Raw genomic sequence first — 14,342 nt, 5'->3', positions numbered from 1 at the left:
GATTATATCTTGAGCCTGTATGAATAATGAAGTCAATTTTGTATCATCTGGTATAAATTCAGCAGTTTCAATATGCGAGACAACTCTTTCTGCATATTGTGAATCAGTAACTATATTAAGAGGTTCTTTAAAATCCCTTAGCACAATGAGAATAGCATATGATTCTGCATTTTGGACAGAATTAAAAGAGCTTTGTTCCACCTTACTTAATTCTTCTGATTTGTAACCTGCCTTCCCTGATTTATTTGCATCATTATAAAATGTACAGACTCCAGTTATTGGAACATCACATACAATTCAGAGAAGAATCCAAGAAGTTCTCTTTAAAGGTTAAGTCTATCATGTTAGGATGGTTGCTATTAATTTTTCCAAAAACCTTAGCACAAGTTCTTTGCCATGGTTCATTGTCTTCCCATAAATTTTTTATTTCACCTGTAGTAAAAGGCACTTAAATCTCTGCTGGGTCTATACCTGCTAGTTGACAAAGTCTCAATTTTCCTTTTATAATTAATTCAGAGACTTTTTCCCATACATTTTAATTTTTTACTTGGTTTATGGGGTAAAAAGGTAGAATCTAAGATAATATCTTCCCCCTGCATTAAAATTCCTGTAGGAGAAATTCTGGAAGGCAATATGACTAGAATACAATTAAGATTTGGATTCACCCTATCCACTTGTGCCTCCTGTGATTCCTCCTCAACAATTGTCAATAACTTTTCTACTTCAGTTGTTAATTCTCTAGAACTATTTAAGTCTTTATGATCATCTATTGTTTTGTTAAAATGAATTTTTAGATCAGATGTTATCCCAACAGCTGGTTGTAGGCTGGAAATGTCTCCTAACAATCTTTGAAAGTCATTAAGAGTCCACAACCAATCTCCCCTAATTTGTTCCTCTTGTGTTCTAATTTTCTGTAAACCTATTCTATAACCTAGGTAATTGAAAGAAATTCCTCTCTGTATTTTTTTCAGGAGCAATTTGTAATCCCCATTTTGGTAAAACATTCTTTATTTCTTCAAACATTCTTTCTAAAGTATCTATGTTTGAATCAGATAGCAAAATGTCATCCATATAATGGTAAATTATAGAATTAGGAATTTTTTATGTATTATTTCCAGTGGCTGACTTACAAAGTATTGGCATAGGGTGGGGATGTTGAGCATTGCCTAGGGAAGGACGATCCACTGGTATCTCCTAGTAGGCTGAGAATTATTATAAGTAGGCAATATGAAGGCAAACTTTTCTTTAGCCTTTTCTTATAGAGGTATAGTGAAGAAACAATCTTTTAAATCAATAACTATAAAAGGCCATTCTTTTGGTAATAGAGAAGGCAGAGGAATTCCAGATTATAGAGGGCCCATAGGTTGAATTACCTTGTTGACAGCTCTTAGATCTGTCACCATTCTCCATTTATCAGATTTCTTTTTAACAACAAATATAGGAGAATTCCAAGGGCTGGTTGATTCTTCAATATGGTGAGCATCTAGTTGCTCCTGTACCAGCTATTCTAAAGCCTGCAGTTTGTCTACTGTTAACAGCCACTGTTTAACCCAAATTGTTTTCTCAGTTAACCATTTTAAAGGTAGGGTCATTTGTACCTCTAAAGGTTTACTAGTTGCTTTATGTTCTTGTACAGCCTGAATAGCTGGTGACCTTTGTGTATAGTGCCTTATAATATCCTTCCCAGAATTATGAGTTTCTGGGACTGTAGGAATGTTAATCTGAGTATTCCATTGCTGCAGCATGTCACAACCCCATAAATTTACTGCAATATTAGCCACATATGGCCTCATCTTTCCTCTCTGTCCTTCTGTCCCTATACATCCAACCCATCTAATGCTTTGTTTCACTTGAGATTAAGTTACAATTCCTAGTAATTGAACATCTGCCTCTTGAAGAGGACAGTTTGGATGCCAAGACTATGGAGCAATGATACACATGTATGCACCTGTGTCCATCAAACCCACAATTACAATGTGATTTATATGTACTCTTAGTTTTGGCCTTTGATCATTTATAGAAGTCTGACAAAATATACCTTTCCTATTTCCTATTGGAATTTATTTATCCCCCATGTTCATTCCATCATCTAAAACAGTATGTTTTTTTTTTTTACAGAAGGATCTAGATTTTTAAATTTTCCTGATGAGATATGTCCTCCACAATGACTGGGAATGACTGGACCATTTTTTACTTGACGGCCTGTGAGAGGACACCCAACTAGTTTTCCGATGTTATTGGGTTACCTTGTCTATCTTTGGTTGATCTGCATTTATTGGTCCAATGTCAGCCTTTGCCACACCTTCTATATATACCTGAAGGCTGAGTCCACCTATTCTTGTATTCCCAGAAGAGATATTATTCCTAGAAATTTCTTATCTCCAATCCCTTCTCAGATGTCCTATTCTACCACAATTGAAGCATTTGGCATTTTGATGTCTCCTCATTCCTTTGAAAATTGCTTCTCCTACCCAAGACTCAGTATTATAGTCAGATGTCTCAATGTTCATTGTGTGCAGGATCTGTTCATCCACTGGTGCTGATCTAACCTTTAATGACCCAATCATCTTTTTGCATTCTAAGTTGGCATTTTCAAAAGCCAGAAATTCAATAAGTACTTGTCTAGCATCAGGGCGTGCTACTCCTATTTATACAGCCTTAGTTAATTTTTGTAAAAAGTCACTAAAGGGTTCTCTCTAACCCTGTTTAACCATGCTATATGATTCAATTAGTTTTCTTACTTCTTGAATCCTGTCCCAAGCATTTAAGGCTGCTTTGTGGCATAGGACAAGATCTGTTCATCCTAAAGAGCTTGAGTCTGTGGGTCAGCATAAGTGCCTTCACCAAGAATTTAATCTTAAGAAGCCTCAAGTCCTTTTGCTTTTCACTGTTGTTCTAAAATTTTAGCCTCTTCTTTGAAATAACATTTAAACATCAGTTGAGGACCATCATCCAAGACTGCTGAAACTAACTAAAGCCAGTCATGTGGGGTTGCCTTAATAATAGAAGCCCATGTCTTTATCATAGCCCTAACAAATGTAGAATGCAAGCCATAAGTTACAATTGTTTGCTTAATTTCCTTTAGATTTCCTATAGGTATCCATCTACTTTCTTTGGATCCTTTTGGGCCTTTAGAACTTGATGCTTTGTCAGAGTAGATATACGGTAGGAAGCTAAAACCCTGGGAAAGTCATCTCTGACAGCTATTGGCGATATTGAATCCTATTCTTATACCTTCTTTCCTTGCTCATCAGCTCCAATAATTTCCTCAATCATTTTAAATCTTTTTACTACTTCTTTTATAAAGCCTGAATCTCATGGCCTATAGATATTTCAAGTGATTTCATTGAGGCACCTAGCCTCTGGTCCTCATTCTACACATGTGATTCCAAGGTCTGAAGGTTTTTCCTTTAAAGATAACACCTCATCCTTGGACATTACTTGAATAGTGTGCAGGTTGCCATCCTGGAGAGATAATCTATCTGCTAACCTATCATAACTTTTTAACAAATTTTGATTGAATTTGATGGTCAGATTCAATAGTATGAATTCTTTCAGATAATTTCATATATATCAGTATGGACTGAATGTATGTGTTTCTAGTACTGACTATTTGCTCACTATTGGGTAACATATATGTATTTCTGTATGCAGTTTTTGTGTTTGACACACTTTATCGATCTTCTTTTCCTTGGTTTTTTTTCTTTACTTTCAGTGTATATAGTCCTTGAGCATGTGTTCTAGTTTCATTTCTGTTGCTGAGATAAAATATCCCAACAAAGAGCAGTGCAGGGGTTCATTTCAGCTTAATATTTCAGGTTATACTTCATCAACTATATATGTCCTTCAGCCTTGCAAATACATCTTCACAAGTTTGATTGCTTCATGTGTTGCATATGAGTTCCTGGTCAGTGCTAGAAATAGATACGCACTGGCAACACTGAAGTACTCAACAGTTTACATTTATAATTATTCATTCATGAACTTGGGATAACAATGGTTAAAGAAGAGAAGATCATGATTTTGGTTAGGAAGGGGGGAAGGAGGAGAAATGATGTAATTATATTCTAACTTAACACTAGAATATTGAAAATAAAATAGATGAATATTAAGATCTAAAAGGAAATAGGTTGAGATGTATAATATAGTAGCACATAATTATGTGTAGAGAGTAGTAAGATTGAGGAAAAGTGTAAGATTCAACACTTTATTCTTTAAATTAAAAAATACTTATTTTATCTCTGTGTATGAATGTTTTGCCTGATATATGTATTACATGCCTGATGCTACAGAGGTCAGAATGGAGTGCCACATTCTCTTAAAACTGGGTTACACATTGTTGTGAGCAACCAACATGGTTGTCAGGTTTTCAACCACATCCTCTGCTAAAGCTTTAAGTGCTATTAACCACTGAGCTATGTCTCCAGCATGTAGAATTAGAATTTAAGCTCTTAAACCCAAGCTGTTTGTTATATTTTTAACATTTTGCCTTTAATAATACTTTTATTTGGTGATTTTTGTGAGTTGTGATGCATATGTCAGAAACAACAGGCAGACTTTCACTCATCCCTTCCTGTTTCCCTGATGATAACACAACACAGAACGATAGCGTACTATTACACCCCGAATGATAGAAACTGCACCTGTCAAAACACAGAAAAGTTTTATTGTCCCAACATCAGTATGGTTGTCCTTTAAGGCCACAACAGCCTCCCTTATTTCCCAGGCCTATACTCCAAAGTAGCTCTAGACTAGTCATCATTTATACATTTTCATCACATGGGCTTTGTTTATGGTAGCTGATAATATTATCTAGACTATGAATAATCATCCCAGAAAAATCGTGGTGTATATTCCAATGGGATGATTTCTGAGCAAGCTTGGTAACTGAATTTGATTCTGAATCCCACCTAAATTTAGAGGGACAGAACTTATTATTCAATGTTGTCCTGTGATCTTCCCATGTGCACTGTGACATACCCTACCCAGAGATACAAATACATAGAAATACAAACACACATATATGATAATAATAATAACAATGATGATGATAACAATAATAATGACAAATTTAAAATATAAATACAATCAGCAATAATGGTTTGGTTGCATAAATTTTCAAGTTGTAAAGTACAGCAGCATAAAAATAAAGCATTGTGTATCTCAAGATTGTTAGAAGACTTGAATGTCCTCGCATTAAAAATGTTTGCATTGCAATTTGCTGTACAGGCCCATTACTCTGAATTGCACATAAATTAAAACATAATATGGAAGTCAATATACATGTTCAAATATGAAAAGAAAAATTCATGCAATATTTAAACATATTTAAAAGTCTAACCAGCAGTTAAAAAGCACACTAGTATCTGAAGTCCACACTGTCAAGAAAAAGTTCAGATGATACTGTGCAGAGAACAGCTAGCACAAAAGACAAAACTCGGGCTTTCGATTTTCTGCAACTACAGTAAATGTTGCATTAGCTGCCAAACTTTGTTTCCCTCTTGAGGGTCATGCTTACCTATATGTTAGTAAATCAAAACAAAAATAAATATTGCTGTATATAATGTGCCATACTTTAAGAAATTATTTTGAAGCATTGTTGATAAGTTAGATAAGTGGAAATGTCCATATACTTTCAGCCTTGTGTTTGGAATAACTTTGGGAAGCCAGGACTACCACAGAGTAGAAAGCTATTGCATAACAGATGTGGAGAACCAAAAATGTGAGCCTATTTACACCTTGTCTGAAGGTCAGAGAGTTTGAGGTTGCTCCAAATTGTTAGCAATAGTTAGGGCTACACATCTTGACATAGGGAGTGGTTACTTGGTTCTTTTGACATTAAGATGGTCCATACAGGTAGATCCACTCCACTATGGTCAATGGTCAGGAAATTCAATCATACATCTGCTCCTTCTTTTTAAATAGGAGGTTTGACCTTGGGAATGGCTGCCCACAAGATACTTGGTCTAGGGTGGGTTCACTCCTAAACAACAGAAAGCTAATGAGTTGATACGTCAAAGTACTGAAGCAAGTCCTTTGTATTATGTTGAAGCAATCTTTTGTCTTCTTCCCCTTGTTATATTAGGGTATAAAAGTGTATGGAAAATTAAATGCAGGATTTCAGTATTCACTGGAACTCCCTCTCTACATTTTCTGTTTTATTATTTTTACTCATATCTTTGCCCTCTTTACTATTTTTGTGATCCCCAAGTCCCTACCCTGGAAAGCAGCATTTTTTGTTGAGCTGGTCTCCAACAAACAGAGACAACAAAAAGCTTAGTAATGTGCTTTGCATATTTTGGGTACAGAGGAATGATAGTAATGGAGATTCCAGGAAATATTTGTTCATATTTATATCTATTTTGTTTTTATTTATGCATGTGTGTAGGGGTATTGTGACTATTAGTGTTGGTATCTAGAAAGAAGAAAATGGTGTTGCATCCCTTGGGACTGGAGTTACAAGCATTCGTTAAGTTACAACCTTGGTTCTGGGAACTAAATTCTGATCCTCTCAAAGAGCAGCAAAGGCTTTTTGAACAATATCTCCAGACCACCCATAAAATATCTATATGTACCTTCTCAATTCATGAACTGAAGACAGAGACCCAGTCTCTGGCTCTGCAACTCCACTCTCTTACAACCCGGAGAATCCTTCATCTCAGTGCTATGGGACAATTTATTTTCCTCCTAAGAGTCTTGCCAGAGCTCTCTTCACATCTTTATTCCTTAGACTATAAATGAAGGGGTTCAGCATGGGGGTGACCACAGTATACATCACTGAGGCTCTTGCAGCAGAGTGTGAGCTATGGGTCACAGCAGAACTAAGGTACACTCCTAGGCCTGTGCTATAAAATAAGGAGACAATGGAGAGGTGAGATGCACAGGTGGAAAAAGCCTTGTACTTCTTCTGAACTGAGGAGAAAGCACGTATGCAGGAGACTATCTTGAAGTAAGAGTAAAGGATTGCACCGAGGGAAGTGGCTGCCAATAGGACAGGTGCAAGATGATCATCAGGTGGCTTGGAAAGTTGTTTGAGCAGGTGAGTTGGGCCAGCTGGTTAAGCTCACAGAAGAAATGGGGGATTTCTACATCTGTGCAGAAGGACAACTGTAGCACCATTAAACTCTGTAGCAAGGCATGCAGGACGCTAACAACCCAGGACAGCAGAACCAGCAGCATGCAGACCTGGGGGTTCATTATGACTGTGTAATGTAGGGGGAGACAGATGGCCACATATCGGTCATAGGCCATCACAGCCAGGAGCAAGTTGTCCAGTTCTGCAAAAACCAAGAAGAAACACATCTGAGTGATGCAGTTTTCATAGGTGATGGCCTTGCTCTGTGTCTGGATGTTCAGCAGCATCTTTGGGACTGTGGTGGAGGTGAAGCAGATGTCCACAAAGGACAGGTTAGAGAGGAGGAAGTACATGGGTGTGTGCAGGTGAGACTGTGAGACGACGGCCATGATGATGAGCAGGTTCCCAAGCACTGTGACCAGGTACATGGACAAGAACAGTGCAAAAATGAGGAATTGAAGGTCTGGGTTTTCTGAAAATCCAAGAAGAAGAAATTTTGAAGTTCTTCTTGTGATGTTGCTCCCCGATTCCATGAGTCACATGTATCTGTGAGGAAAAATGAGGACAGCACAACTCTCATTCTCACATTACTGATATAGCTGATACTACACTTTATATTTTCAACATAATAACTTCCGAATTGTGTCCATAGAACCGGTTCTTTTAGGGAATCCCTAATGCTAATTTTAAGTGGTATTTCTTTCACTATCTGGGTATTCCATCAAAGGTCAGGTATTCTGCAATTTTAATATTAATAATATTCTGCAATTTTAATTATAAACACATAGTGTGTGATGTGGGAGGTGATGTATGCTGTGAATATACTTTATTGCCATTGGTTAATAAAGAAGCTGCTTTCAGCCAGTGGCTTAAGGAGTAAAGTCAGGCTGTAAGAGATATATAGAGAGAGTAAGCAGAGTCAGAGAGAAGTAAGGTACTGGACAGAGGAGAAAGACATGAGCAGCCAGTAGGAAGGTTCTGGTAGGCTACGAACCTCATGATAAAATGTAAAATAATATAAATTGTTTAATTTAAGATGTAAGAGCTAGTTCAAAACACACTTAAGCTATTGACCAAACAGTATTGCAAATAATATAGATTTTGAGTGATTATTTCAAGTCTGGGCAGTCAGGAACAAATGAGCAGTCTCCATCAACAAATATGTGCTGATTATATGCATGAATTGTTCAGGCATTTTATAGAGGTTGGGATCAAAAGAAACTTTATGCATATGAATAAAAAGAATTTAGGAAAACAAAGCAATCATATCCACTGCCTTTAGGACTGATGGTTTGACATCACCACATTTCACACTTTTTTATTTGTTTGTTTGTTGAGACAGGGTTTCTCTGTGTAACAGCCCTAGATGTCCTGGAACTAGCTCTTGTAGACCAGGCTGGCCTCAAACTCACAAAGATCTTTTTACCTTTGCCTCTCAAGTGCTGGATTTACAGGCATGTGCTACCAAAACCAGGCCTAGATTTTACATTTTATTAGATGTTACCATATTTATAGATAATAACAAATAAAACTTATTAAAAGCAATTATCTTATAATATGACAAAGAGTAAAAATGCAATGAAGAAAATTAAAGTAGGTGTAACTGAAATGGAAGATAAAAGAGAACAGCCATCTTATGTGTCTGTCTGTCCATGTGCATGGGTGTACCTATGGGAAGGTAAATATATTTTAGGGGATTTGCACTCAGGACTTCCTGAATACTAAGAAGGTGATATTTTCACCAGATCATTCTGTGTAGTGGGATATACTGTGACTCATAAGATGCTTAGCAGCAACCCAGTCTCTAGTAAGGCTCCCCTCGAAGACAGCTAATTGTTTCCAGACACTGTTCAAGATTCACCAGAAATGAAATGGCTTCATAATGTGCACCACAGTTTGAACTAATTACAAAAATGTTATTTCAGCATGGGTATAATTATAAACTCATGGAAAAGAATACAAAATACAACTGAGCCACGGAGCCCATTATACAATAGGATGTGAAACAGCAATCTGCACTATGAACATTCACTTCCAGATGGCTATGGCTGTCATTTAGTGAGAAGATAGGCAGAGAAGGGGGAAAAGAACATTGGCAGACATGTATGTATACATATACTTGGACATTGTGACAGGCTTAGCATCCTACTGGAGAATCTTACAAGCATTGTATGAGAAACTATGCACACATAATATGTAGAGACACATTTTAAGAAATACAGAACCCTGAAGGTAAAAGGGGCAGTGTTTATTGTTTTTACCTTAATAGAATCAGATTATAGAGGTTGTTTTTATTTTCATTATATCCAGTTTTATTTATTGTCACCAGTATTTTTTTACTTAATCAAAATGCTATGGCTCAGACCATCAGACCCTGCAAGCTACAAGTCCCACCTCGCACCCAAACTCACTTATCCCCGCTACACCCTCAGTAAAACTCTAAAATGCAGCCTGCTACTACACAGAAAGGACCAACAGGTGAGTGACCAGCCACCCAGTTGGACACCCCACTCTCTAGACCATCCATACTGGGTCAAAACCCTCAGCTCCTCCCCCACCTGCCTCAGCGTCGCTCTTCAGCCAGTAGGAGAGTTTCCTGTAGGTAGGCTGCTCCATTACTCCCATCCTGACTACTGGACCCTGCAAGTTGCAGGTCCCACCCTGCCTCTAAACTTGCCTATCCCCCTGCAACCACAGTAGAACTCTAAAACAGAGCCTGCTACTACGTAGAGAGGACCAAGAGGTAGGCTGCTCCAAAATCCCTGAAACACAGAGAGTAACAATACAAAGTAGACCAAGAATTGTTTCCAAGACACAGGCAACCACTGCAAGGATTGGACCAAGATGCAAAGATACTGCTGGCATCAAATGAAAAAAGAAATGATTAAGCACCAATGCAAGAATTCATTCAACAACCTAAAATGCAACATGATAACACCAGAAACCAGTGCTCATACAACAGGAAGACTTGATCATCCTAATCCAGAAGAAGTAGAAGAAAACAATTGTAACTAACTTTATGAAGATGATGGAGACCTTTAAAGAGGAAATGAAAAACTCCCTTAAAGAAATGGAGAAAAAGACAAACAAAGATTTGGAAGAAATTAACAAATCTGTCAAAGAAACCCAAGAAAACCAAGAAAGAAAAATCAAACAGGTGAAGTAAACAATTCAAGACTTGAAGTCTGAAAGAGAAGCAATAAAAAAACTAAGGGAATTCTGGATATGGAAAATCTGGGTGAACCAATGGGAACTAGAGAAGCAAGAATAACCAACAGAATACAAGAATCTCGGGCATTGAAGATACGATAGAGGGAAAGGATCCATCAGTCAAAGAAAATGTTAAATCCAAAAAATTCTTAATACAAAACATCCAGGAAATCTGGGACATCATGGACAGACCAAGCCTAAGAATAATAGGGATAGAAGAAGAACTCCAGCTGAGTGGTACAGAAAATATACTCAACAAAATTATAGATGAAAACTTTCCCAATCTAAAGAAGGTTCAACTTATGAAGGTACAAGAAGCTTACAGAACACCAAATAGACTGGATTTTAAAAAAGTTCCCTCACCATATACTAATCAAAACACAAAATATACAGAATAAAATAATAATATCAAGAGCCACAATGGAAACAGGTCAAGTAACATGTAAAGGTAGACCTATTAGAATTACACCTGACTTCTCAATGGGAACCATGAAAGCCAGAAGGTCTTGGACAGATGTGCTTCAGACACTAAGGGACCACAGATGCAAGCCCAGACTACTATGCCCAACAAAGCTTTCAATCACCATCAATGGAGAAAACAAGATATTCCATGACAAAACCTATCCACAAATCCAGCCCTACAAAAAGTACTAGAAGAAAAACTCCAACCTAAGAAAGCTAACTGCACCCATAAAAGCACAGGCAACAAATAACCTCACACCAACATAACCCAAAGAAGGGAAATATATACACTATCACCAAAAAAATCAGAAATTAACAATCACTGGTCATTAATATCTCTTAATATCAATGGACTCAATTCACCTATAAAAAGACACAGGCTAAAAGAATGAATACAAAAAGCGGTATCCAGCCTTCTGATGTATACAAGAAACACACCTCAACCTCAAAGACAGACATTACCTCAGAGTAAATGGTTTGGAAAAGATTGGCTAATCAAATGGACCTAAAAGACAAGTGGATATAGCTATCATAATATCTAACAAAATAGACTTCATATTAAATCAAAAGAAATGGAGAAGGACACTTTATGCTCATAACAGGAATAATACATCAAGATGAAGTCTCAAACCTGAACATCTATTCCCCAAATACAAGATCATCCACATATGTAAAAGAAACATTACTAAACATAAATTACACATCAAACCCAACACACTAAGAGTGGGAGACTTCAACACCCCACTCTCCCCAATGGACAGGTCAAACAGACAGGAACCTAACAGAGAAATAAGAGAACTAAAGATATCATGACTCAAATGTAATTAACAGACATATTCATAACATTTCACCCAAGTACAAAAGAATATACATTCTTCTCAGCACATCATAGAACTTTCTCTAAAATTGACTACATACTCGGTAAAAAAAAAAAAAAGTGAACATCAACTGATACAAAAAATGGAGTTACCCCCATATCTTATCAGATCACCATGATTTAAAATTAGAATTTAACAATAAAACTAATTTCAGAAAGCCCACAAACACATGGAAATTAAACAGTGCTCTGTTGAAACACCTCTGGGTCAAGGAAGAAATAAAGAAATTAAAAACTTCCTAGAACTCAATGAAAATGAAGGCACAATATATCCAAACCTATGGGACACTATGGAAGCAATGCTAAGAGGAAAGTTCTTAGCACTAAGTGCCTACATTTAAAAAAATGGAGAAAGCTCACACTAGTGACTTAACAGCACACCTGAAAGCTCTAAAAAAAAAATGAAGCAGACTCATCAAGAAGGAATAGAAGACAAGAAATATTCAAATTAAGGGTCTAAATAAATAAGATAGAAACAAATAAAACAATAAAGAATCAATGAAACAAAGATCTGGTTCTTTGAGAAATCAACAACATAGATAAACCCATATCCAAACTAATAAAAAGAGAGAGAACATCCAAATTAACAAAATCAGAAATGAAAAGGGTACATAACAACAGACACTGAGGAAACCCAGAGAATCATTGGGTCATACTACAAAAACCTGTACTCCACAAAATTGGAAAATGTAAAAGAAAAGGACAATTTTCTGGATGGGTACAACATAGCAAAATTAAGTCAAGACCAGGTGAACAATTTAAATAGACCAATGCCCTGAAAGAAAATAGAACCTATCAACAAAAGATTCCCCACCAAAAAAAAAAACCCCAGGGCTAGATGGTTTCAGTACAGAATTCTACCAGAACTTCAAAGAAGAGTTAATACCTATACTCTTCAAACTGTTCCACATAATAGAAACAGAAGGAATATTGCCAACCTCTTTTTATGAGGCTACAGTTACCCTGATAACAAAACCACACAAAAACTCAACCAAGAAAGAGAATTACAAACCAATTTCACTCATGAACATAGATGCAAAAATACTCAATAAAATCTGGCAAACAAAATCCAAGAATATATCAGAAAAAATCCATCCATCATGATGAAATTGGCTTCATCCCAGAGAAGCAGGGATGGTTCAACATAGGAAAAATCTAACAATGTAATCCACCATATAAATAAACTAAAAAAATCATATGATCATCTCATTAGAAGACAAAAAACACTCAACAAAATCCAACAGCCCTTCATGATAAAAGTCTTGGAGAGATCAGGGATGCAAGGAACATGTCTAAACATAATTAAAAGCAATATACAGCAAGCCAACAGCCTATATAAAATAAAATGGAGAGAAACTCAAAGAGATCCCACTAAAATGAGGCACAAGACAAGGCTGTCTACTCTCTCCACATCTCAACATAGTTCTTGAAGTTATGGATAGAATCATAAGACAACAAAAGGAGATCAAGGGGATTCAAATTGAAAAGGAAGAAATCAAACTTACATTATTTGCAGATGATATGATAGTATACATGAGACCCCAAAAACTCTACTATGAACTTCTTTATCTATCTGATAAACACTTTCATTAATGTAACAAAATACAAAATCAACTCAAAAAAATTAGTACTTCTCATATATACAAATGAAAAGAAGCTGAGAAAGAAACCAGAGAAACATCACCCTTCACAAAAGCCACAAATAACATAAAATATTTTGGGGTAACACTAACCAAAAGAAGTGAAAGATCAGTTTGACAAGAACTTTAAGTCTTTGAAGAAAGAAATTGAAGAAGATACCAGAAAATGGAAAGATCTTCCATGCTCTTGGATAGTTAGGATCAACATAATAAAAATGGCAATCTTTTCAAAAGCAATCTATAGATTCAATGCAATCCCCATCAAAATCCCAACACAATTCTTCACAGATCTTAAAAGAACAATAATCAACTTCATATGAAAAAAAGAAAAAGCAGGATTGTCAAAACAATCCTGCACAATAAAGGAACTTCCAGAGGCAACACCATCCATGACACAAAGCTCTATTATAGAGCTACCGTAATGAAAACAGCTTGGTATTGGCATAAAAACAGACAGGTTGACGAATGGAATCAAATAAAAGACCTGGATATTAATACACACACCAATGAATGTCTAAATTTTGATACAGAAGCTAAATTTATACAATGGAAAAAAGAAGGCATCTTCAAAAAATGATACTGGCATAACAGGATGTCAACCTGTAGAAGAATGCAAAAAAATCCATATCTATCCCCATGCACAAAACTCAATTCCAAATGGATTAAAGACCTCAATATAAATCTAACCACACTGGACCTGATGGAAGAGAAAGTGGGAAGTAGCCTTAAATGCCTGGGCACAAGAGACCACTTCCTAAATATAACACCAGTAGCACAGACACTGATAGAAACAATAAATCAATGAGACCTCCTAAAACTGAGAAGTTTCTGTAAAGCAAAGGACACAGTCAATAAGACAAAAAGGCAGCCTACTATATGGGAAAAGATCTTTACCTACTTCACATCAGACAGAGGATCTATCTCCAAAATATATAAAGAACTCAGGAAATTAGACATCAAATAGTCCAATTTTAAAAATGGGGTACAGAACTAAAAAGAGAATTCTCAACAGAAGAATCTCTAATGGCTAAAAGACACTTAAGGAATGTTCAACATCGTTAGCCATCAGGGAAATTCA

At 36.4% G+C, this 14,342-nt stretch overlaps 1 protein-coding gene across 1 annotated transcript; it reads right to left on the bottom strand.

Annotated features, from left to right (window-relative positions):
- Positions 1–6,676: 6,676 nt before the first annotated feature.
- Positions 6,677–7,608, bottom strand: LOC119807604 (olfactory receptor 1082-like). The gene is given in 2 exon segments (XM_038319660.1): positions 6,677–7,008; positions 7,011–7,608. Coding segments are annotated over 2 exon segments (930 nt in total).
- Positions 7,609–14,342: the final 6,734 nt, after the last annotated feature.

The sequence above is a fragment of the Arvicola amphibius genome, chromosome 2 (genome assembly GCF_903992535.2).
Source record: "Arvicola amphibius chromosome 2, mArvAmp1.2, whole genome shotgun sequence".
In the NCBI taxonomy this organism is placed as follows: domain Eukaryota; kingdom Metazoa; phylum Chordata; class Mammalia; order Rodentia; family Cricetidae; genus Arvicola; species Arvicola amphibius.
Note: the sequence above shows the minus strand (reverse complement) of the source record. Positions and strands in the feature narration are given on the sequence as shown.